The 26,128-nt window shown below is 43.9% G+C and overlaps 2 protein-coding genes across 5 annotated transcripts in view; one reads left to right on the top strand and one right to left on the bottom strand.

Moving 5' to 3' along the window:
- The window catches only part of tjp1b (tight junction protein 1b), a 32,386-nt gene extending 21,312 nt beyond the window's left edge, over positions 1 to 11,074 (top strand). For 2 of the 4 annotated variants that reach the window (XM_079274909.1, XM_079274908.1), the window contains exons 12-28: positions 24 to 132; positions 223 to 442; positions 812 to 996; positions 1,074 to 1,169; positions 1,285 to 1,367; positions 1,467 to 1,677; positions 1,766 to 1,866; positions 1,949 to 2,299; positions 2,608 to 2,835; positions 3,910 to 4,758; positions 5,297 to 5,388; positions 5,857 to 6,072; positions 6,169 to 6,305; positions 6,393 to 6,852; positions 7,016 to 7,233; positions 7,778 to 7,882; positions 9,288 to 11,074. In XM_079274909.1, the coding sequence (XP_079131035.1) occupies positions 24 to 132; positions 223 to 442; positions 812 to 996; positions 1,074 to 1,169; positions 1,285 to 1,367; positions 1,467 to 1,677; positions 1,766 to 1,866; positions 1,949 to 2,299; positions 2,608 to 2,835; positions 3,910 to 4,758; positions 5,297 to 5,388; positions 5,857 to 6,072; positions 6,169 to 6,305; positions 6,393 to 6,852; positions 7,016 to 7,233; positions 7,778 to 7,882; positions 9,288 to 9,382 (3,756 nt within the window). In that variant the 3' untranslated portion in view covers positions 9,383 to 11,074. The remainder of the gene's footprint in view (positions 1 to 23; positions 133 to 222; positions 443 to 811; positions 997 to 1,073; positions 1,170 to 1,284; positions 1,368 to 1,466; positions 1,678 to 1,765; positions 1,867 to 1,948; positions 2,300 to 2,607; positions 2,836 to 3,909; positions 4,759 to 5,296; positions 5,389 to 5,856; positions 6,073 to 6,168; positions 6,306 to 6,392; positions 6,853 to 7,015; positions 7,234 to 7,777; positions 7,883 to 9,287) is intronic. The other 2 variants (XM_079274910.1, XM_079274911.1) reach the window with 2 other exon arrangements.
- Positions 11,075 to 12,953: 1,879 nt separating this feature from the next.
- slc27a2 (solute carrier family 27 member 2) lies at positions 12,954 to 26,024 on the bottom strand (the record flags this gene model as incomplete). Its single annotated transcript, XM_079277457.1, is given in 21 exon segments — positions 12,954 to 13,807; positions 14,087 to 14,217; positions 14,313 to 14,410; positions 14,736 to 14,934; positions 15,098 to 15,188; positions 15,549 to 15,743; positions 16,050 to 16,174; positions 16,290 to 16,448; positions 17,020 to 17,229; positions 18,713 to 19,190; positions 19,192 to 19,334; positions 21,594 to 21,765; positions 21,851 to 21,981; positions 22,393 to 22,490; positions 22,574 to 22,772; positions 23,199 to 23,289; positions 23,381 to 23,575; positions 23,658 to 23,782; positions 24,395 to 24,550; positions 24,641 to 24,841; positions 25,565 to 26,024. Coding segments are annotated over 21 exon segments (3,834 nt in total). The 3' UTR covers positions 12,954 to 13,630.
- Between the last annotated feature and the right edge of the window lie 104 nt (positions 26,025 to 26,128).

The raw sequence follows: 26,128 nt of genomic DNA, 5'->3' as shown, positions 1-26,128 counted from the left end.
ATCTCTGTGTTCCCAAATTGCAGGTAAACAATGTAGATTTTGCGAACATAATCCGAGAGGAGGCGGTGCTGTTCCTGCTAGACCTTCCGAAGGGTGAAGAGGTCAGCATTCTGGCCCAGAAGAAGAAAGATGGTAAGTGAAGTGAGTAAGGAGATGAAATGAGAGATTAAGTTCTGTGGATCACATTAGCCCAATGTTTCTGACTCGCTGTCTCCTGCTCAGTGTATCGGCGGATTGTGGAGTCGGATGTCGGCGACTCCTTCTACATCCGGACACACTTTGAGTACGAGAAGGAATCTCCGTATGGGTTGAGCTTCAACAAGGGGGAGGTGTTCCGTGTGGTGGACACCCTCTACAACGGGAAGCTGGGCTCCTGGCTGGCCATTCGCATCGGCAAGAATCACCAAGAGGTGGAGAGGGGCATCATCCCCAACAAAAACAGGTGACCTGAGAGACATGTTATGGGTTTAATGATACACTTTATTTATAGAGCACCACAAGAGATGTAAATAGGAGATGCTGAAATGTAAAAGTTACATAAAAACCAGACCATTAAGAATAATAAAAATGATAAAGCATATAAGAATGACAGCTGCGGGTTAAAAAGGTTCATGTGTCAGCTCTAAGAGTGAGATGCTTGATAAACGTTTGCAACAACAGCTCCCTTGTTAATATTACATTTGTTGTGATTATCATTGCCATGTAGTGTCCTGAGGCATTGGCAGTGTTTAGGTTAGCGGTGCCAGATTTCTGACATCCATTAGACATTGTGTTACATTAAGAACCGTGTCTGTCTGTCATTCCTTAACAGAGCAGAGCAGCTGTCCAGCGTGCAATACACTCTCCCCAAGACGGCGGGTGGTGACAGGGCTGACTTCTGGAGGTTTCGTGGTCTTCGGAGCTCAAAGAGGAACCTGAGGAAGAGCAGAGAGGATCTCTCTTCTCAGCCAGTCCAGACAAAGTTCCCGGCTTATGAAAGAGTTGTACTGAGAGAAGGTGAGGACTCTAACAGTGTCTGCTAGCCTACAGTCTACAAAACAGGCTTTATATATTTTTTTTATATTTCTGTGCAGCTGGTTTCCTGAGACCTGTGGTGATATTTGGGCCGATCGCTGATACTGCTCGAGAAAAACTCGCCAGAGAAGAGCCAGATCTTTTTGAGCTTGCAAGTATGTTTGTCTACATTTTATTGCACATATGTTGTAGAAAACATCAACTGACAGTAAGCTTATGAGTGTTCAAGATTTATTTCTCTTCATGAATCCCTTTTAATCTCTTTTCCAGAGAGTGAACCGAGAGATGCAGGAACAGACCAGCGTAGTTCAGGAATCATTCGTCTTCACACCATCAAGCAGATCATTGACAGAGTGAGTAGGCCTCCTTGTATCGTATAAACAGCGTTGTAGGTTCTTAGAGTATTTCCTAAATGATATACGTTTCTTCTTTCCTGCCCTTATCTCATGAAGGACAAACATGCTGTCCTGGACATCACCCCGAACGCTGTGGACAGGCTGAACTATGCTCAGTGGTACCCGATTGTAGTCTTCCTAAATCCTGATGCTAAGCAGGGTGTGAAGAACATGAGGACCAGACTGTGTCCAGAGTCCAGGAAGAGCGCCAGGAAGCTCTACGAGAGAGCCATCAAACTGAGGAAGAATAATCACCACCTGTTCACCAGTGAGTGTGCAGAGTGTATCCTGTCTCTTTTCACATGTTTTATTCTTCTTGAAGTGATCGTGACCCAAACAAAAATACCCTCTTTTAGCCACCATCAACTTGAACAATATGAATGATGGCTGGTACGGAGCTCTGAAAGAAACGATCCAGCAGCAGCAGAACCAGTTGGTGTGGGTGTCAGAGGGCAAGGTGAGAGACTGTTGTGTCATTCCTTGTCCCGCAACAATATTGTTGGGTTTCCTGTTCGTCTCACTGTCGTTTCTCTGCTCAGGCGGATGGCACTACAGAGGATGACCTGGACATCCACGACGACCGTCTGTCCTACCTGTCTGCGCCAGGAAGTGAATACTCCATGTACAGCACGGACAGCCGCCACACCTCTGACTACGAGGACACGGACACGGAGGGCGGAGCGTACACGGACCAGGAGCTGGACGAGACACTGAACGACGAAGTGGGTCTGCCCACGGAGCCCGCCATCACCCGCTCATCCGAGCCTGTGCGAGAAGACCCGCCTGTAATTCAGGACACCCCTGGTTATCCTGGATACCAGCACCCTGTGCAGCCCGACCCAGCCAGTCGCATAGACCCCGCTGGGTTCAAGATGGCCGCTCCGCAACAGGTAACATTTATATCTAGCTTTGCAGGCTGCACCCGTCAGAGATGGATGATGGCTGACGGTACTGGCGAGCTGAGGAATAGCTCCTTTGTGTTCAGTGTTGTGTCCTGACCGTTGTTAAGATTTAATGCCCATTGCTAAGTAATAAACCTGTTCTAGAAGCTACTGGTATGTTATCTATTCCAACCACATTCTCTGGCTGGTGTAAAACTGATTCAGTGTAAGGAAGAAGCTCGTGGTGTTGGGGTGAGCAGTGCTTTGTGTGCCCTTGGCAGGCTGTGTTATGAATGTCTCTTAACAATACTTCACAGCGAGATGAGGCTGCTCTGCCCATGCCCTCGTTGCCTCCGCCGGCGGTAGCGCCCCCTGCTGTTGCGCAGCCTGTACAGCTTGAGGGCGTGCACCTAGAGGAGCCGCCTGCTGCAGCCGCAGCTTCTCAGGCGGACTCACTTAGCAGCCCCAGCCCTGCCCCTGAGCTTATTCAGCCCCCATCACCACATGAACCCCACCTGTCTGGACCGCCTGGTCCAGAACCAAAGGTACCCGCTGTTTCTCCAGCCGCTCGGACCGGGCCTGGGCCACAGCCTGCTGTTTTATAACTGCCTGTCTTCTCGCACATGCTTTCCACTCGCTCTCTGCATGACACGCCCACACTGTGTGCCTCACTGAGCCCACTGTGTGCCTCTGGCTCCCAGAGAAAATGTGCGACAGACTAGTCCACATGCACCACAGTGGGCTGGGAGACCAGGAGGACTGGTACGTTTGAGTCTTTGACCAGGGGGAAGACATCCATAACCAGCCCTAACTGTTGCCTCTTACTTCCTTTGCATGGCTCCTAATGTTTTTGGGGTTCCTTTCAGCTTTAACTCTCTCCTGTAGATGAACGATAGTAGCACTTACAGTGGCATCATGGTGGTAGATGTGGCGTCTGTTGTAGTGCCAGTAGTTTGACGTTGCATTAGATGCAAACTGAATGTTGGTTGCATGATGCAAGCTAACCTGCAGACAGTACTCTTGGGAATGATTTCCATCTAGCAATATTCCATATCTAAAAACAAACACATGTCTGCATTGTGTCTTCCGTTGAGTAGTTTTGTCCGGAGTAGATGACAACAAATCAACCTTCTTCCATAGGAAGTACCGGTACTGTAACTAGATTTGCTGTCTACAGGCTACACATCATTTGTTTGAAATGAGGCCTTTCAGAAATGTGCAAATTGCTTGTTAGTTCACTGTTTATGAAATGTGTTAATGTGTAAAACCTCGTCTCCATATGGATTATAACCATTCTTGAGAGGCATCTTGTCAAACAGGCATTCAGAACTGTTTTTGAATAATGGACAAAGGTTTGCTTGTGTAATTGCACTTTGAATTGATTTTTGTTTAATTAAACAGTAGAGGGATTCTCTAATGATTTGGTTAATTTTATACATGTTAAATTCCTCAAAGTTTCAGTTTATATTCCAGTCTTGAATGTAATCTTTTTAATTATTCTCTATCTGGTGTTGGGAAAGCACTTTTCCCCCGGCTGCTTTCTGTCCTCTGGTGATTGTTAAAAGCAGAAAATGACGACTATGTAATGGATGAATTCATTCAGTGTTGTTTCTTCACAGATGTACAAGAAAGATCTGTACAATATGGAGGACCCTGTGCGAATCAACCATGGCCTGAAGCAGTCTTTGAGCTACTGTCACCAGCCGTTCCAGGACAAACAGCCATACCGCGATTACGACCACCCGCCTTACGGATACGATGGAGGCGGCTTCACCGATCCAAAGCCTCACAACACTGACTCTCACCTGCACTACGACAACCGTGTGCCTCATTACAACGAACAGTGGCCCCCCTATGACCAGCAGACCTCGTCCTCCCAGCCCGCAGGGTACCAGCCGGGCCACCAGCCACCCATGGGCTACAGCCCCCGGTCGCCCTACGACGACGGACCGGGCAGGGACTACAGCCCCACCCAGCCGCGTTACGATGAGGCCCCTCCGGTGGGCTACGACGGCAGACGACGGCACAGTAAACCTGGGCCCATTCGTTACGATGAGCCCCCGCCCCCAGCTGGCTATGACGCCCGCTCCCCCTATGAGGCAGAACCTCACGGCTTCCCCATTAATTCACCCCGATCGCCGGAGCCCCCAAAGCAGTATTACAGTGACTCCGGTCTGAGGCCCACCTACATTCCTGGGCCTGCAAACCGTGGCTTTAAGCAAGGGATGCATGACCCTATGATGAACTCTGAACCCACAATTCCCCCTCCTAAACCAGAGACCCTGCCCTCTCCCGGCGAGCCAGCGATCACTCCGGGCTCCAAACCCCTCCCTCCTCCGCCACGGGAAGACCTGGACGAGGACCCGGCCATGAAGCCACAGTCGGTGCTCAACAGAGTGAAGATGTTTGAGAACAAACGCTCTGTTTCTATGGACAGGGCTAAAGAGGGAGGAGAATCAGCTCTCAGGGTGAGTTCCTCACGGGGGTGTACAGATTAATGTGAACACCTCGTAACTCTACATTTTAACCCCGAAAAGAACTTCATCACCGTTATGAACATCGATAAGGAAGAGAGATTCTGTAGTTGGAGAAATTGGAAAATTGCAGCCAGGTCACACTCTGAAAGAGGGAGACAACTAGGATCATATTGTTACTCTAGATTTAAACATTGCCTGGTACAAGGTGGTTCGTGTTAGGCTACATTTCAGATGGGAGCCTTTGTTAGCTATTAAAGGGGTTTAACGATTGGTACTTTGATATGTTAGCATTTCAAAGCAGCACAAGATAACCAGAAATGCCCCACTGAGGCCGAATGATCTTTTCCCAAACTGCAGTCAGAAAACTGCAGAATAGACGGGGCTTCAAACTGCAAGCTTGTTTTTGTGAAATGATGGTCTGCTTTGTAATCCTCTGGCCTGTGAGCTGTCAGGCACAGATAGCCATGTGAACAGAAATCTGGATCAGATGCACGAAGCACTAAAGAGACGCCTTCGCTTTGCTTTTCAGCCTGCAGATGTTCCTAAACCTGTGATTGCACCTGGCCCAGTCCTCAAAGCCAATTCCCTCAGCAACCTGGAGCAGGAGAAATCCACCTATAGGTATGTAGTCCTCACAGAACCCCAGGCTGCAAAGTAGGTGGGTGAAGGACAACCAGGAGATCCTTGCAAAGGCATCTTGTAAATATATTATAGTTGTTTGAGCTCCACCTAGTGGACACAGGTCTCCGTGTAGCAAGCCAGACTCTGGAGTGGTGTGCAAAGACACACAAGGCATCGAAAGAATGTCTTTCTACCAGGACGACCAGTTCTGCATGTTTACGGAGTCATGAGGAATGTCGTGGCCCCCTGCTGTGAGGAGGTCGGCTCCAGTCTCATTGCCGTGCTGAGCTCCTCACCCCGTCTGGGACGTCCAGATTATTATTCAAACATACTTGATCATTTCAAATCACAGTCAGGATGTCTTCCATCAAAACGTTGTCCAGCGGGCGTTAGACCAATCCTACTGTCTTTCCCTGCAGTTTAAATCTCTGCAGCTGTTTTACTCGTTTCGTTCTGCTTCCTCTGCAGGGCCCCTGAGCCACAGAAGCCCCATCCTAAACCCCCGAATGATGTAATGCGGTCTAACCACTATGACCCAGATGAGGATGAGGAGTACTACAGGAAGCAGTTGTCCTACTTTGATCGCCGCAGCTTCGACAGCAAGGCCATGGGCCAACCCAGTCCTGGCATCAACCGCTTCCACGATCTGCCCAAACCAGCTCAGCTGTCCTACCCGTACAACAGGTAGAACTGCACCTCATGCCAACACCTCCGCTTTTTAACTCCACCCGCTGCGGAATCACAATTATTTTGTTAACGGTTTTGTTTTGTGTACTGCAGAGTTGAGTCTGTAGAGAAGGTGAGTCCAGTGGAGAAAAGATATGAACCCTTGCCCCAGATCAGCCCCTCATCCCAGTATGGGCCCCCAGCGTCCGCCATCCCACCCAACGCACTGCTCAAGCTCAGCCCCAGTGACGGTAAGCGCTCTCTTCTAAAGTGCGAGAGTATAATAGTGTGACAAAGACTGTGTTTAAGTGATTGTATTTTCCTTCAACCATCTCCAGCGAACTCCATACCCGAGCCATTGAGTTCACCCAAACCCGAGCTGCCGGCTCTCAGGCCGGCCAGCAGAGACGAACCCGCTCCTGGCGGCTACCTGCCCCCGAGGGGCATCCCCGACAAATCCCCAGTCAATGGCACCGAAACGGCAAAGACGCTGGGCGCTCCCGCTCCAACGAGCTATAACCGCTACGTCCCCAAGCCGTACACCAGCTCAGCCCGGCCCTTTGAGCGCAAGTTCGAGAGCCCCAAGTTCAACCACAACCTGCTGCCCAACGACACACAGGTGAAGACGGACCTCCTCGGCAAGCCCAGCGTGGTGAGCAACAGCGGCGGGAAGCCTGCGCTGTCACCACAGCCCCTGGACCATGACAGTGGTCTGGACACCTTCACACGCACTATGGACAACAGGCCCAAATACCAGCACAATAACATCAACGCCATTCCCAGGGCCATCCCCGTAAGGTGAGAAACTCGTTCGTTTCCGAGGGTAATTACGGAGCTGCTGAAAGATATATCGAGACTTGTTTTGTTCACAGGGGGTTTGTTCTTGTGTCCTCTGCTGTGCAACTTTCTCGACCTACACGGTTTTGACTGATGATGCTGACTTTTGCGCTGCGTCCCTCAGCCCCAGCACGCTGGATGATGACGACGAGGACGAAGGACACACGGTGGTGGCCACCGCCCGGGGGATCTTCAACTGTAACGGAGGGGTCCTGAGCTCCATCGAGACAGGTGTCAGCATCATCATCCCTCAGGGTGCCATCCCCGAGAGCGTGGAGCAGGAGATTTACTTCAAGGTGTGCCGGGACAACAGCATCCTGCCCCCCCTCGACAAGGAGAAAGGTCAGTCCTTCCTTTGTCTGAATGTCAAGGAACAAACTTTACTACACTCAGAGAAAAGCTACACTTGAAGTTATACAATAACCGCAGTAAACACGGGAGTTTGAGGCTTTTTAGTTTTACTTCAGGGTAGTTTCAGCAGTACCTTTTTATTGTAGATTTGATTCCTACATTATCGAAGACTTTATACATTTATGACTGACTACAAAAGCAAACAACTCTACATGTTATGAGAAGAAGTATAAACATAAAAGTCCAAAATAAATAGCTGACGTACAGGCAAAACGGTGGTTACACAGTTAGAAATTAGCTCTGATAAAATAACATCCCAGCAGTTATATTTAGAGGATTTCTTTAGATTAACATTCAGCACCGAGGGAGTGTGGTCATTTAATTAATCTGGCAAGTCCGTTAACAGTTAATTATCATTCACCATGAAGGCCTAACTCCATTTTGCCTCTTGATTGGGTAATAAATAATCCGGTGTGCTGATTAATTCCTGCAGGTTTAATTTGTGGAATTCAAATCTTGTTGTGTGTCCGTGCAGGAGAAACGCTGCTAAGTCCGCTGGTGATGTGTGGCCCGCATGGACTCAAGTTCCTGAAGCCGGTGGAGCTGCGCTTACCTCACTGTGCGTCTATGACCCCTGATGGTTGGTCTTTTGCTCTAAAATCCTCCGACTCCTCGTCGGGTACGCTGTCCTCTGTCCTTTTGGGGTCTTTGGGCTGGCTTTTGTGATTAGAGAGGAGAGTTTTTTTGGTGTCTGACTCATTTAAATCATGTCATCTCTGTTTTCCATATCTCCCTCATTTCTTCTTCATGCCTGTGCTGTTTGGAGATTTGATGTGTTTGCTTCATATGAACTGAGGTGCCTTGACTATTCAAATCTCAGGCTTCCAGACATAACGAAATAAATCACTTCAGCGCCACTAGAGCTGAAACATTTAGTCGATTTATTGGAGTCGAGTCAGTCACAGAAACCAGTTTTATAATTAAGACCCTTTTTTGAGCAAAAATGCCAAATGTTACATAAGTTCCAGCTACTCAATGGTTGGTTTAGTCTTAGACAGTACACTGAATGTCTGTGGAGTTTAAGTTGCATTTGTTTATAGTCACGTCAACATCTTTTTTCTATTCCACACATTCCTCTTCCTTCTCAAAACCTGGTACCTACATTTCCCACAATGCAACACAAGTCACCGTAAGCAATCGGTAGCTTAATTAGCATCGGGCCACCAGCATAATAAACATAAACAAGACTGTTGTGTCATCTACCAACATGTAGACGTTTGCAGCTGACCACCTTCATGCAGCTTTATATTTCCATGAGAAGCAGCACTGCTGTGTTTTCAGAGAGGCACCTTTGGAACTGGATTATAGCTCATTTAGTGGCATATGAACTCATGTATGAAGTAACTGAGTTAACATGAATGAGATTTGAATGATCCATTAAACATTAACTAATCACATAAACTCATGGTGGGCCACAGGAATTAATTCCCTGCTTTAATGTTTGCATTAAATCATCATCAGTCGTACGTGTTCTCATTGAGACTTGTTGTAATTATGATACATCTATCAGAATAATCCCTTTTGTTTTGAGCATCTGTTGTGTTTTTGTTAGGGATGCACCGATATGATACCTGATATCAGGCCCATACTGACTCAAACAGCTGCATCGGGTATCGGTGACAATGAGGCAGATCTATTCAAGCCTACATGCAGATGTTACATTATATACTGGAGTTGTAATTCCTGCTCATTTTGAAGATTGCTAAGCAGGTTGCTGGTGCGCTATTTATTATTTTAGTAATAGTAACTGTTCAGTCAATTGATATCTATGGATTTATTTGTTACATTGTGTCTTCCCGAGTTAATAAAGCAATGTTAAAGTCAAGCCTGATGCTTACACATGAAAGTTTATTAATTCTAACACAGATTTGTACTCTGATACCCAAAACACAGGTACACACCGGTGCATCCCCCGGTTTATGTTCTGTATTTAAGCAAAGGAAGGGAGGCTCCAGCAGCTGACATCATGTCTCTCTTTCCTGCAGGTGATCCCAAAACCTGGCAGAACAAATCTCTCCCCGGAGACCCAAACTACCTGGTGGGTGCGAACTGTGTGTCTGTGCTCATTGACCACTTCTGAAGAGGAAAACAGCTGGCCTGTTACTGAATGTGATAAACAGGGGACCTCCGTTGCCCCTGCCGGGCTCCCTCCCCCGTGGCAGGGTGCACGATGCTCGATGAAGTATGAACCTGATACTCTCACGCTGTTAACGGTGCCCAAAAATAAAAAAAAATGAATAAAAATCGACACACACACACAAGGAGAGTCGAAGGAGTCCAGCATCCCCAACGCTGTACTCTTGTTCTTTTCTCTTTCTTTCTTTTTCGGTGCTTTCAAGGCTTGCAAAAAATAAAGATTCAAACAAGGGAACTGAAGTTGGAATGCATGACCAGTGTCAGAGACTGAATAATCTCGTTTTGACTTTTTTTTTGTTTTTTTTAGCTAATTTTGTAAAAGGTCAGAGCGGTGCAGGAAAAAGGAGAATTTTGGAAACTCATTTAATCGTGCAATGGGATTTTTTGCATACCGTTAAGGAAAAAAAAAAAAAAGCAACACTCACAAACAGCAAAGTTGGTATATGCAAAACTTTTGTTTGTGAGTTCTGTGGTCATGCGTTTCACTCATGAAGGATCTCTGAGGACTTGAGAAAAGCTGAGCTCGACTCACGAAGGAAGACGTAGGCGCATCGCAAAGATGAAAAAAATAAAATAAGAAGAATGAAGGTTAAGTATTAGTATCAGATGCCCGTTTGTTGTGACGGGGCTCTCTCTGTTTAAAACTGATGTTTTGTAGCAATGTTTTACCGTAGATAAATATACTGACTTGATTTTTACAAACTCCTGCTGTCTAGAGATCTATGCATGTGCTATGACTCAGGTCCAGAAGCCTGCTACTACTAAGTTCAACACATGAAAACCCCATCGTACACTGCAAGCAGTGATGCCTTATCTGCATATTAACTTTTCAGTGAAACTTTAAAAACATCGGTTCCTTCAGTTATCGCGATCACTGCGGAAAGAAAAAGTCGTCTCTGCATTTTCTCATGAACCGTGAACTTGGATTTAGCACACGAGAATAATTGAGGCTGATGAAAAGGTACGCTTTCTTTTACCGCTATGCATATGAAGTTTGAGGAAATTCAAAAAGCTAGAAGATGCTTAAATTGTTGCTGTACATATTGCTAGTATATGGCCTTGGTTCTCTGTAAATTAACTTTTGTACATCTTTGTTATTTTGTATAAAAGAGAAAACGTTTGTTTAAAAAGAGAAAGCGGTTACATTGGTTATGTTTGTATTCTGGTTATACCCCTGAGCCTTGGAACTGACATAAGCAGTAATAAGTCTGACTTTTCTACCAACATATACACACACACACACACTACTAAAGGCATTTTTAACAGTCAGAAAACTTTTTATTCTTATTTACAAAATAGAGAAGTGCTTGGTTTGAATGATTTTAAAAGATGTACTTGAGGGGGTCTGCTGTGAAGAGTGGTCCCTTCCTTTATTTGTGATACTGGATGCTGTATTGTGTGCCCTGAAATGTATTTTTGTACTAATAGACAATTTATTATGGCACATCGGTACAATTTTCTTTTGATATGACAACACTGCTTCAACCCAACACTAGTTTATTTCCCCGTGTGGCTGACGTTTTTATTTATTTGCCTTTTTCTTTGGTTGAACTTCTTTTTTTTTTTTTCGTTTCTCATTTGGGTCACATTTCTAAGTATACCACTGTATTAATAAATAAATTCATTTTTAAAGTAACTGCTTTAAAGATGCACTGCTTGTATTGGTGTGTTGTGTTGATCTAAACTTCCAGATGTTTTACATACCGACACACCCGGACCGTTGTGTATTATCAGCGTTCAACTTTTGATTCAAGCTTTCTGACATTCACAACATGCTTCACAATTCATTCCACATGTAAACTCCGTGTATCGAGTCGTCGGGTGGATTCCAATGCAAGTCCAGTGCTGACTGTGTTCTTTTAAAGATGAACAGCTATTGGCACGCATCCTATTGGGTTTGCTTGGTAACTGCCATACTCGTGAACGTCTTGAGAGCATTTCTTCACATTTGGCACAAACGTTTACTTGGACTCGAGGTTATCAAACATTAAATATTGTGTCAGCCGTTCTCTTGAGGGAATTTCTTGGAATTTGGGACAAACTGCCACTTGGTCCCAGGATGACCTGATTAGAATTGTTTTTTATAACATACTATGACATTTCAATGGTATACTATAAACATACTTCACAGCCATGCTATACTACAAGTTGTTTTAATGTGTTACGCCCCTCCCGCTGTCTTGAAGGCTGTCCTGGTTGTCCGCTTGAGGAAGCTCATCGGGCCTTCCAGCCCTTAAAAGCTGGTCCACGTTGTCTCTCTCCCTTCCTGCAGCCGACATCCACACTGCATGTCCTTTCGGTTTTTGTACCTTCAACACCGCCACAGCACACACGCCACACACACACATGCACTGCTTTCATCACTGACTTTGCTGATCTGCACACTCCATTGTTTGTTTTGTGTTAACCTCAGTCCAAGAAGTCGTTTGGTTTCATAACGTTGCGTGGTCGTTTGTGATATATGACATACTGTACTATGACTCAATGGTATCCTATACTGTGGCACGTTAGACTTTTCTATGGGATACTATACATTGACATAGATATGACATACTATGTTTGTGGCATTCTACAATATCATTTATTTTATGAAATACTATACTGTGAATTTTTATGACTTAACTTCTATGTGACATTATACTATGACTTAACGACTTATGAGAAACTATACGATTACTTTTTTTAACATAGTAAGACTTCTTATGACATGCAAGACTTTTTTTGAGATACTATAAAATTACTTTTTAACAACATATCATTCACCTTTTATGACATATTGTACCATTGACTTTATGACACTATACTCAGATTTTTCTTTTTCCTGACACTTGCAACAGAATGTATAAAGCTACTCTGCTTTTAATAATTTGGCTGGTAGTGTTTCAACAAAAAACTTCCGCTAATTCATTCTCTCTCTCGCTCTCTCTCTACATCAAATCTAGGCCCTCTACCTCCAAATGCAAAATCTAAAAGAAATATATATATATATATTTTTTTTAAGTTTAACCAGATACAAAGTCTCCTTTGGTGGAAAGTAAAAGTTTGATGTTTCCACACCAAAGGTCTGAGGACCTTTGGCTTATAACCCAGTTGTGAAAGTCAAACACTTAAGGGAAGTAACAATAAGAACAACACATTTGAGTCATGGGTTAAGTTGACTAAAGTTCAGCTCAACTTATTTCTCTGAAACCAGCTGATTTCAAAATGTTTTCCGTGTTTGTCACAGTGGCAGTAGTTAGTTTCACTCTCTGGTGTTAGTGCACACACACGTTGATAAAGTAAAGACTGGCTCTACATAACAGTACAAGTTCACTGATAAAACCAAGAGGGATTGTGCCAATATGTGACATAAGTAGGTCTTCAAAGTGTATGTACAGCTGTGTAATATCTGACCCGAGTCATTTTCAGTCGAACGCAAACACACTGAAACTTCAAACGTTATCATTTATCATGAAATAGGAGCCAAGGGGGGAAAAAGACAACCAGAGTTTAATTATTAAAACTACAACAGTGGCAGTAAGACATATCTGTAAATCAAATACTGTCAGCATTAAGGTACATTTGCAAGAACTGCAGAGATGGACGGAAATTGTTTTATTAAAAAAATAAAAAGTACCGTAGTCTCTCAACCCTCCTATTATCTTTGGGGTCAATTTCAATGTTTAGAGTCTCTAAATGATGAGCGTTCCCCAGCTGTATGAAAACTGATTTTGAGCTCACTATGCAACGTTTCAATCTTTCGGGCCCTAGCCTGCCATAGCACATACCTGTAGTAGTGTGAGAACCCCTGATATGTCCCATTTTGGGCCAGTGAGGTTTAGCCACAGCTCTCTGACAGCGATTTAGAGGAGAATGTGTCTGAAACTGAGGAGAATGTTGAGAAGGACCCCGATTATGAGGATTTCTCCTGCGAGGAGAATAAGACCCTTGAGGTTGCCCCTTCCTGTCGCCTCTCAAACACCAGCAGAAGATTCTGGGGTCATGTTTTATCACAAACTACCCCGACACAAATTGGGTAATAGGTTGAATTGCAATCATTTTCTGGGGGTCCAATTGACCCTCAAGGATAAAAAGATAACGGGTTAAAACATGATGCAATGTGTCAGTCTGTCCCTGAGATTAGTCGACTGTTAAACATTACCTAGAATGAGGTGTTATCTGCTTCAATAGCTGCTGCGTCAAAGTTTCTGTGTTAGAGTTTTAGATCTCGACGAGCGATTGCTCTGTAGATGTCTTCAGTCAGGGGAACATAAGTCTTTTTCTCAAGATCTAAAAAGTATAACGGATCTTCGATGTGAGCTGGATTGAATCCCTCCTCCACCAACTTCACTTTCTTCATCTTGAACGTCCCCGTCATCTCCAGGCAGGGCTACAAAACAAACATTTTATGAATTTTTTTTTATTTAAGTTTGAAAAATGTTTTTGGGATAAAATTTGGTAACAGTTAATATGAAGGTTATGTTTATAACGCATCATAAGCCGGTGGCGCAGCGTGTGTTCTGGCTGAGCTGCAAAAGCCAGCGCAGAAAGGTCCTTAAATCCCTTGATACTGCTTTAAAACCCAAAAAGTCTGACGATAATCAGATGCCACAAGGCTGCAGGTGCATGAAATAAGACAACAAAATGCGACGCAAATTGTTATTTTTACCTGAATCCTGATGAATCGAGGTCTTGCGTACGCTGGGAGGTAGCTCACGACCTGCTTGTAGGTGTGCAAACAGTCAAAATCGTCTCCTTCTTTCAGAGTGACCGCTGCCATGCCGATCCGACCCTCGTGACCTAATAGAATTAGTTACATATAGAAAATATTAAAAAGCAGAGAATACAGCATTTCATTTTAACGTAATAATTTCTGACATCGTCAGTGGCTTTACCGTCAACTGTAACGCCGTAGACATTTGCCTCTGAAATACTGTTGGCTATTGAGAGAATGTCTGCAACCTCCGACGTGGCAACGTTTTCTCCTTTCCATCTGCAACAAGAAACAAGCAACAGACACTACAATAAGAAAACACTTGTGCAAGATGTCATCCCAAATGACTTCCTGACTGGCACCAGATTTAAACAAATAACTGAAAAGATATCTGTTGGGAAAAAAAACTGCACCTATGAAGTGTAAATGAGAGCTGTGCAAAGTTGAGAGATGATTAGTTAAAGTGAAACTCTTTTATGATGTGAAAACAGTCTAAAATCTAATATCTCCATGTTAAAACACCGAAACAAATGGAAGACCTCCTGTCCTCAGAGAATTAAAACAACTAAATCTAACCGAGCAACACAAATGTGTCACGACTTGCCTGAAAGTGTCTCCAACTCGATCCTGAAAGTACACAAACTTGTTGTGATCAAACCGAAGTAAATCCCCAGTGTTGAAGTACAGGTCGCCTTTCTTCATCACGTCACGGAGCCTCTTCTTCTCCGTCTGTTGCTGGTTGCCGGCGTACCCGACAAAGGGCGACCTCCGAGTGACCCTTCCAACCAAAAGTCCCGTCTCACCTGACAAAAAAAAGACAGATGAAAAAAGTCGATTATCGATCGGAGGTGTCGCTTTAAGGTTGCAGGTTTGGTCCAACCAACAATCCAAAACCAAATCTTATTGAATTTACAATAAATAAAACGGATTCAAAAGAGAAATAAGGACACAGAGGTGTGTTCTCACCTGTGGCTGCCTCGATGCACAGACCCTCTGAGTTCCTGACAGGCTCTTCCTTCTCATTGTCAAACTTGATCAAAGTGTACGGGAAGAAAAACTAGACGGAAGAAAGTTATAGAAAAAGTTAATTCGTCTACACTTAATTTAAATGATGACACAACGGTGTCGCTAGAGGAAAACCGACATATATAAACAATTCCTCTTGTGGGGAACACAAACGTCTAAGATTCTCGTTTTACTCAAAAACAAAAATGTCAACCTCATGGTGGCGCTGGAGGAAAAGTCAGGGGGGGGGGGGGGGGGATCACCAGTGTTATTAAGATTCATCCTCCGGAAACCAAGACTGTCTGTACCAAACGTATTCACAAGTCAGCCCACAGCTGTTGAGATGTTCCAGTCTGGACTGAAGCAGTGCTGCCAGCGTGGCTGATGACAGCGGACACTTTCCTTTACTTACCCTGTGCACAAAATTGAGTCGCCCAACTGCACCGATTTTGGACGTGTAATTGATGAAGCCGATGTTGCCCTCTGTGGCAGCGTACAACTCTCTGACTTTAATGTCACCGAAGCGATTCAGAAACTCAGTCCAAATGTCTGTTCGCACTCCATTGCCGATGGCGATCCTCACCCTGTGGTTCTTCTCGTTGTCTTTCTGCAAAAGGAGAGGTTTTTTTTTTTGAATATTTTATTTTAACAATGCAAGAGAGCATATAGAACACACAACATTAAACATTACAAACAACTACATAACAAGTTAAGAGAAAAAAGAAGAAAAAAAACTAAACACAAACAAATGAAATAAAATGAAGTAAATAAATAAATAATCCCCCCCCACCCAAACAAAAAAAAAACAGAAAAAAGGAGAGTTTGACTCCGGGTCTAAACGGAGACATGCACAGCGTCATCATCTCTTCCATCAGAACAATAGTTTAGTATTTTAACTGGAGATTCAGTTCACCCTGGGCGTGTTGCAGAGGTAGCGCATCGTTTCACCGATGTACTGCATCACTGTCACGTTGTACTTCCTGCAGTCGTCCCAGAACTGAGAGGCAGAGAACTTTCTCCTCAGAACAATGGTTAGACCTGCAATAAACATCATACAACGCAGCTTTCATCTGACTGTAAATGTACACAGCATCTTCTTAAGTGCCCAAACCAGGTGTGGGAATACTTTGGCAGATTGAGAGGATGGGATTACCTCTCTCCATGCCGCCGATCATCCCGATGAGGAAGCCTGCGCTGTGATAGAGAGGCAGGTTGATGTAGAAGATGTCCTCTGATGTGACTCCACATACCGCCTGGAGGAAGGAGGCGGCCCAAACCCTCTCATGGGTGACAACGGCTGCTTTAGGCAAACCTTCCGAAGTCAACGAGAATAAATCATCATCATCAGGTACAGCTAGTATAAGGTATATGCAGTTTGAAAGGAAACTTCTCAGTCCTGCAGTATGAGCCAATTCTCTGCTGAATATTTTCTTTAAAGCCACATTTTTTTATGCGAAACAATTTATCAAATGACCATGTGCAGTATGAAAGGAGTCGCTTGTAGGACATCATACAGAGAATTATCACTGGACTCTGGACATTCTGGTGTCATGCAGCTCATTGTTTGGGTTTTGCAGCCTGCAGCTTTACTGTTTGGACTCACTGTCACCTCCATCATCAGATGTGACAAACTGCTTGAGACCGTTCATTGGCGAGCACCCGAGAAGAATCGAATGTCCACCCTCGTATGAATGCAGTGGAGAAAATATAACACACACACACACCTCTCAGTAGAAGGAAATACAGTTTAACTGCACCACTAAATGAGCCTTCATAGTTACCATGAAGTGGAATCTCTCTAAAAACAGTTTCAACAAAACATTATGATGCATTGGAGGACTGTTGTATTGGACTGCATTGGTTTTAGCTGGGTGTTGGTGTACCTGTGGTGCCCGACGTGTAGATGTACAAAGCGATGCTCCTGATGTTGACGTTGGCTCTGAGGTCCCGGGACAGCGGCTGATCGGAGGCCAGGGAGATCTTGTCCGACAAAGCGTTGATGCCCTGGATGCTGCAAGTCTCCGACATGAGGTACACACGGACACCTTGCTCTCTCAGCGTCGGTAAAACCTCCTCCAAAGCGTCCTGCAGCTCTGCAAACAGAGAGGCATTCAAGCTCCACACAAGATGTCAAGAGCGCCGTGTTGCGCAATGCAGCACATGTGGGCTTCATGTTACCTCCCGCCCCACTGGGACACGAGCACATGCTGCAGGAAACTAAATGTGTGCATTTCTCTGGGGTGGACCTCTAGCGCCAAAATGGGGAGAGCGGAGAAACAAGTTTTCAGAGTGCCTCGGATGAACAGTCGGACTGAATGTACAGCACACTGACTGAACCCATGTGTGGGGGGGGGGGGGGGGATTCAACTTTTCATCACTATGAACTGAGCTGTTAGTTAAGATGACTCATCAACTGTCCAGTAAAAGTTCACGACTTTAAAATCACACTGCTATGTTCTTCAAACATAAGAGAGATAAATCATTTGATTTTGTATCTAGAACTAAATGAAACTAGTCTTGGTTTATAATGTGGAGATTAGGACGGGTGACAGGAACTCAATATTATCAGTTGTTGTCTTTTCCATCTCATCATCCTGTGACGAAAACACAAAACAGCAATTCCAATCATGCAGTCAACACATTTCAGTGTTAATCTTGCTCATTGTGTCTTATCAGATCTAGTGCCGACTGACGCAATCATCAACCTTTAATCTGCGGTAAAAGTTATTGTTCATGAAGGCTGATTAGTACTCAGTGATCAGAGTTGTTACCGACACTTACCAGCAATACGAGGCCCGATACTTGATAAGAACATTTGAATAAAAAGGTATCTTTGTGTTGTAATCTCGTAGAGAAGATCAACTCAGATCGGTGGTCTTACGTGGACATTGGACTGTTGTGAACGGCCATGCTTGTGTCAAAAGCAAGTTTTAAAGACTTTACTATTTCAGTTGATATGGTGCATATTCCTAATATATACTATAATTACAGCAGACAATAGTGCTGCAGAACAGAGTGGTTGGTGTCTGGGGCTCAAGACAAAATAAAGAATCCAGCATTCTCTGCTGTTTGCTCTGTTGGTAGTTTAGTTTAGCATTTGTATTCATTTTTTCCCAATCTTAGTTTTTTGTGAAATATTGCAGAGTTGTAGCTCTGTGAGCGTTGAACAGTTACTTAAATTAAACCACGTGAGCCCCAACTAGACGATGCATCTTCGTTAGATGTAAAAAGGCTAAATGTCTTTGTGTTGCATGATAGAAGTTCATCAATGTTTTAATTTTTACAGCAACGTAACCAGTAGATGCTGTCAAATTAATCTAGTGGCGTAAAAAGTGCAATTTTTACGCCACTTTCGAAATGTAGAATAAAACAGCATAAAATAGAAATACTCAAGTACAAGGACCTCTAAAAAAACGGTATTATGCGCCACTGAAAGTTGCACATACTGTAAATACTGAATGTACCAGCACATCACAGTTGTACATTGCACGTGTTTGCATGCGTAAAGATGCAAAGACCCCTACTCGCCTCCTCGGGGCCCCTTGACTCGTGTATTAACACGGTTCTGTACCTCACCTTGAGAGGCGATGATCACTTTGGCCCCGCAGCAGGAGAAACAGTGCAGCAGAGACTTGGACCTGATGTTAAAGTTGAGCAGAGCAGCCGGACAACCCAGCTTGGCCAAACCGAGCCAAGTCCACACGAAACTGGGCTCGTTGGCCAGAAACAAGGCGACCGCGTCCCCCTCCTTCAGCCGGGCTTCAGCCTGCAGAGCCCTGGCCACCTTGTTGCTCTGTTTATCCATCTCTCCATAAGTATATTCTCGTCCTTCGAAGTGCAGAAAGATCTTACTTGGATGCCTCTTCACCGCATCCAAGAAGCAGTCCAAGACGCTGTAAAAAGGTTTGCACTTCTTGTATTTGAGGAGCCTGAAGCCGAGCTTTACGGTCGCCAGGACGTACATAAAGTCCTCGCCTAAGTGAGGGAAACATGTCCTGCGGAATGAGAAGGACAGAATAGCCAGTCCGGCCAGAACGGTGAACCAGATGTACATGTTCGCAGCGCGCACTTCGGAGCTGGCATCGGAGGAGGAGAGTGTTATGCGGCTCAGCGAAGTTTGTGAGAAAGTTCACCCACCCAGTCCGGGGCGGTGCTGCACTGTGGCCCGCTGACCCCTCCTTCATTCCGGATTCTTTTTCTGGTTGCCAGACCGGGTGTTTCCACATCCACTCTGAACGGATTTTACGCTCGTTTCTACCCATATTTATTATCGATATATCTTCTATCCATCGTTATCCTCGTGTTGCGTTCGCACAGTTCCTCTGTTATGATGACAACCGGATTCCATTAAGCAGTGAGAAAAGTGATTTTTGTTTAGCTGACGGACATTAAAGAAAGAATCTCTGCATTGGGTTAAAACAGTTAACTGCAGTTGACTTCCTGCTAATTACTTTTTTACAGGATATAAAGTGCCAGCAGCAGAAAGGAGACTGAATTCTGATGATTCTACGGTGCAATATATAAATAATAAAAGTCATATATATCACGACATAACTCTGTAAATGGCAACCCGAATAATAAATACGCATTCTGAGCAGGCGGTAGGCGTGCACTCCTTAAACTGAGCTGTATTTGTCTGCTGATTATGAGGAGGGGCATAGCGACAATTCACTCACGCACGCACGCACGCACGCGCGCACACACACACACACGTGCCATAGGTCATAAATATCAAGTGGGGAGGGTGGCCCCTTTCTTTTTGTTAGCTGTCCCATGTATGGAGCAAGGCTGCAACTATGGATTATTTGCATCACTGTAGGCTGTTTTCCCCCAATAAATCAATTGAATGTGTCAGAATATTGCAGAAAATGCCAATTACCAGAATTCAGCTTGATGCCTTCAAAATTGCTAATTCCAAGAATATCAAATGCAAATCTGTCTGAGCTGTAGGTTGATGGACACAGATAAACACACTTACACCACAAAATAACTTCAGACTTGACTTGATTTAACGTAGATTTAAAATCAAAATGTTGAAATACCACTTAGATGGTATATTCAAAGACTTGATAATTTATTGATCACTTGCCCTCAAAGACGTGCGACTTGTCTCGATTGATTTAAAACGTGACGAGCTGGAGCCTGGAAATGTTGGCCTTTTTGTTGATCAGTGATTCATTGATAATCCAAATTCAGGGCATCAGGGATTCTCAAACGTATGGGCCCAGAGACCCCTCACATATGCTTACTACCGTTTACACTCTTGGATGTCAATGGAACCAATTCAACTTTTTATCCTAAATGCTTAAAACCTGTGTCATAGTGATAGTCTTCAGAAAATGAACAGGAGCAAGACTGGCTTAGTCCTAATAAATCCAGACATTTAACTAGTAGTTTACAGCAGACTTTCAGTATTTGCTTCAACTTAAAAATGATGAACAGCACAAAGTTGTTTGATGCTATAATAATGCTCTCAATATCGTATAGAACCTTCAAAGTAAAATAAAATATGTGATAATGACGGATACTTCATTTATCATTCGGTTGCACATTTTCAATCAACAACATTTGAGTGAGATTAACAGTCTTGTTGATGATCTTGTTAACATCAGTGACCTGTTCTCCTTACGCCTGAACTGCCCAACCTCATTCCCCATGTGTGTCTTTGCCTGTCGAGGTGTCCTCCATGCTCCAAGGGCAGCACAGCCTGGGTCACCCTGCACCCGACCTGAGGGTGAAAGTCAAGTTTCTGTCCCTGGAGCAGGTCATATTGATCAGAAACACTTTGATGTGCTTAAAAACCCCAGACGATTTATTCAAGACACATAAAATTACACCTTTTTTATTACACATTACTGTCCACCATAAAAAAACACACATGTGAATAATTTAAGCAAAAATACTTAAGTTATATTTAAATTGAACTCACATAACTTAAGAAGGAGACGCACAGGTGTTACTTATACTGTGAACAATGAATGCAGCCATGTTGGTGTGCCGGCATGCACAGTGGAAGGGCCCTGGCTATCTATTCACCTTTATGACGTTAGAGGACATAAATAACAATTTGTGTTTGTGATTGCTCCAATCATATTTTGTTTAAAAATATGAGCACAAATAAAGAATTTGATCTCTAGAAAATAAGAACCATTTTATTCACAACATTGATTAGAAATATCTGAATAACTCGTTTTTCATCGCTCAGCCCGACAGAGAGGGAGGAAGCGAACAACAAACAAGAAGAAATCTATTGTTTAGAAGGCAGAGATTCTAGCTGCTACACTCACAATACCCTCAATAGATCAGAATGGTACGCAGCATGTCCCCGCTTCAATAAGGAGCTCAGAGCTTTCACTTTTCTCACCTGGAAAAATTGTGCAACGAGCTCAAACATGATGTGTTACAGAGCAGGCAGGATTATTTCCGTTACTACAGAGGCAACGAATGCTACTTTAGATTTTGATCTTCCCTGATGTAATTGAGTTGAACATGTCCACCGTAAGTGGGACATAATTCTTGTCTTTTTCATCCAGGAAGTAGAGCGGGTCAGTTATTTGATTAGGGTTGAAACCCTCCTCCACCAGCTTCCCCTTCAAAAGCTTGAAGGTGCCTGTAACGTCCATGGAGCTCTGTAATCACAGAAACATGAATAGTTAGGGGGAGGAAACATGTGATGCTTTGTAAAAAAAATATGAAATAAAAGAGTAGAAATACCTGAATCCTCATAAAACGTGGCCTTGCGTAGGAAGGCAGGAAGTTTTCAACATGTTTGAAAACACCTGCAGAGTCAAATCTCTGTCCTTCATTTAAAATAACGGCAGCCATTCCAGCTCTCCCCTCCTGACCTGGAAGGTTCAATCAGAAGACAATAGTTTCCTGATGTAACGCGCTAGTGATTGAACAAAACATGTGGTGCAGAGGTTATTTCAGGTCGTGGGCACAAAGCTCCCGGTCTACTCGAAAAGTCAAATATTTCGGCCAAAGTTTGTGACCAGGACAATGATCGACAAAGTGCAAATACCACTGGCAGACTGGGTCAAGTGCCATGATACCTGGGTTTATAGTACGAGTACCATTTCACTTCAATACACGAACGACTCCTGGCAAACAGTGTGTCCGGTTAATGGTAAATATATCCAAACTTGTACGAAAACACAATTCTTATTTTGAGGTAATTATTGTTTAACAGAGCTTAAACGATATGCTGCTTGCCCATGTTTAATGTTGTTGTAAAGAAGATGTACAGAGGATGTTACCTGGCACTTCAACTCCATACACATTGGCTTCCTTCATGCAGTCAGCCAGCGTGATGACGTCAACCACCTCGTTTGTAGCCACGTTCTCTCCTTTCCATCTATTCAAAAATAATAATGGGAAAAAAAAAATGTTTAAGGCTAAAGCGAGGCTTAAAAACCTGACGCTGAAAGATGAACTCACCTGAAAGTGTCTCCAACTCGATCCTGAAAGTAGATGAAATGATCTTCATCAATGCGCAGCAGGTCCCCAGAGTTGAAGTACAAGTCTCCTTTCTTGAGCACGTCATGCAGCCTCTTCTTCTCAGTTTGCTGCAGGTCACTCACATAACCCAAGAACGGAGACTTGGCTGCTATTTTACAGACCAGAAGTCCAGTTTCTCCTGCGGGAAGGACGTACAGGACAGGTCAACATTTCATTTTGTCCAATAGTTTGTTGCAGAGACACAAGTATTTAGCTCAAGTAACGCATCACAGCTCCGCTAACATGGCTGTAGACTCTTGACAACTCTATTCATTTGGATATGTTGTAATATTCTTCATTCATAAAGAAGAGTTGTATGTCCCAGTTTCACTACATGATAATCCAATAATTGTTTTAAGATTAGTACTCTACCAGGGGTATATTAGGTTCAATGTTCATTTTTTTCCCAAGAGTCAAATAAAAGGGCATTGAGTCCCTTAAAAACATAAAATGATTAAATGCAAACTGCACTTTTGGTCTCCATATTACCCAGATGAAAAAAAAAGAAGAAAACTGAGGACATGATCTCTGTTTTCATCAAGCTACCACCCAAGTACTAACGCACCTTTGGCAGCCTCTATGCACAAACCAGAAGAATCCCTCACGGGCAGTCCTTCATCTACGTCAAATTTGATCACAGCGTACGGAAAAAACCTCTGCAAGATATAAAAATAAAAAATAAAGTAACGCCTTGTTATTGATTGACGTATTTGACTTCATAATGTGGAATGAGATCAGGACTTTTACCTTGTAGATGAAGGTGTCTCGGCCAACAGCTCCGATCTTACCGCTGTAATTCAGCACACCCCAGTTCCCTTCAGTTGCTCCATAGAACTCCATGACTTTAACGTTTCCAAACCTGCTTATGAAGTCCCTCCAGACATCGGCTCTGATCCCGTTGCCTATCGCAAGCCTCACTTTGTGTCTTCGATCGTTGAGTTTCTGTCGGGGAGAAACCAACAGCTTTATTTTGTTTGTTTTCATTTCTGGTGAGCATTAATGCTCGTGCTGTGACACACAGTACCTTTGGTGCGTTGCAGAGGTAACGCATCGTTTCTCCTATGTACTGTATGACAGTGACGTTATGTTTTCTGCAGTCATCCCAGAACTGAGATGTAGAAAATTTGCTACTCAAAGCCATTGTGGTACCTACAAACAGCAACAAGATGACACATAACAATCTTCAAGGATAAGATTGGTGATATTTATCCATGAAAAGACCAAAACCAACAACGATTGTGATCTACAAACAAATATCCAAAGCCTTATAGCAGTTCCTCCCTCCCATCTGTTCATCTGAACAGAAAGATGTTAAACTGAAACACTAATCGATCGTAAAAGTGAAACACTGGTCCAGGGCAAATCAATGTCTCAGCCTTGACTTTTGGTCAAGTTAGCAATCAAAGCTGCTTGTTTCAATCATTTATCTGGGACACATGCTAGTTCTCACTCACTTGCAGCTGCAGCAAATGGTGTTAAAGCTGACGTGAGGTTGGTGGGATGCGAGTCTGGTTGCAGTCAGCCTGTGTCAGCTCGTTTGTTATTGTGACAATAAATGTAATCTTTAGACTAAGATTAGCCATTTTTATAACCCCTTGTTGGAAATCAGTGCACCAAATGTGAAATGTGAGAGACTGACTCATGCATTCATGGTTTTGCTCTTTTCATTGGATTTGGTGAGAAACATACAACACCAGCCTTATTCCTCAACAAAACGTTTCTCACACAGTTTATCAAATAAATACCCAAAAGTGTGCTTACCTCTGTCAATAGCTGCAGCGAATGCCATGAAGCCGGCGGTGTGATAGAGAGGGAGGCTAGCATAAACCACATCGTCAGATTTCATTCCTGCTTGACCATAAACGCAAGATATGGTCAGCAGTTTGGCCGGCGTGATCAACGCAGCTTTAGGGAAACCTGTTGAAAGAGCAGCCAAAGGTACATATAGCGCAGGAACCATTTATTTGACTGTTAAACCCTGAATATGTAACACCTGAAGTAGCTCACCTGTTGTCCCGGATGTGTAGATGTAGACTGATGGACTTGAATGTGACCTTAAATCTTTGGATAGAGGCTCAGAGGAGGCCTGGCTCATTTTGTCTTTGAAGCTCTCCACATCGGCAGTTTTGCGTCGGTCAGCCAGGATGAGAACGGTGACCTGCTCGTCCAACAGACTGGGCAGGACCTCCTGCACAGCATCCTGCAGCTCTGGAAATGAAACCGAAGGACCATCTTCACCGCAGCTGAAATTTATTTGACTTTTTTTAGTAAATGATGTTTTTGCTCCCCTGCGGCTGAGGCAGGGTTTTACGGCACACCAGCACTAAAGTAAGTGAAGAAGTATCAACACAACAATGTAAACATGTTCCATTAGTGTTGCATTCAACTGCATTAACTGGACTGAAAGTACACGAGTATCGGTGAAATGTACAAAAGACAGATCGTTAATGCGGTGATGCGCATGTTGTGGTTGGTTGAGCTAGTTTTAACTCAACAGGCCCCTTCAAAGAGTCAGGAGATAAATCTGAGCAGTTGTGAGATGATTAATTTATCATTTTTGGGCTATTTGTTATTTAATCTTTACTTGTTTTGTGAAATAATAATTACTGCTACTGATGCATTAACTCTTAAGCAGAAGTTTCATTCGTCACGCAAGATCATTTTAACTACTCTATTAGGTAGTAATATCCATGCATCACAGTATAATTAACCGATCGTGTTGTAGCTTCTATAATACTATTCATTTAAAAAAGTAACTAAAAACGGAACACAGTTTTTGGACACAATTTGTTGATCATACTTTCGTCCTTCATAACCTTCGCATTACAGGATTATAGCAGACTATTTGCACCATGCAGTGTGGTATTGCGCACTAAATACCTGTGATGTGCAGTGTTCACCACTGAGAGCAGACACACGTGCAGACCTTACCTTCAGCTGCCACCAGAGTCTTGGCTCCGCTGCACTTGAAGCAGTGTAGCAGCGACTTGGATCTGATGTTGTAGTTGAGAAACGCAGCGGAACATCCGATCTTACTCAAACCGAGCCACAGCCACAGGAACATCGGGTCATTTCTGAGGAACAGCGCAACCGTGTCTCCTTTTTTCACGGCTCCGCTCTGCAGCAAAACCCGTGCAGCTTTGTTACTGAGCTCATCCGCGTCCTGGTAGGTGAAAGCCTCGTCTTTAAAAAGGACGAACGGCTTGAGTGGCTGCGCCTTCACCAAGTCCAGAAACCGGTCCAGGAGGGAGTAATTAGTCTGCATGTATTTCATGACGCGGTCCCTTGTTTTTATTTTGGCCCACACGTACCAGGCATCCTGGAAAAAGTGCAGGTGGCGGAATAAAAAGGCGAGAAAAAGCCCAGCTGCAAAAACGACCCAAAAAATCATGTTTATCTGTGGATGTATACTTCAATCACGAGTTCGACACTGAGGGAAACATGATCCGAGCAGAAATATGTAGGAGGAGCAGTCATCTCAATCAGGGTGGGAAA

The sequence above is a fragment of the Melanostigma gelatinosum genome, assembly GCF_949748355.1.
Source record: "Melanostigma gelatinosum genome assembly, chromosome: 1".
Classification (NCBI taxonomy): domain Eukaryota; kingdom Metazoa; phylum Chordata; class Actinopteri; order Perciformes; family Zoarcidae; genus Melanostigma; species Melanostigma gelatinosum.
Note: the sequence above shows the minus strand (reverse complement) of the source record. Positions and strands in the feature narration are given on the sequence as shown.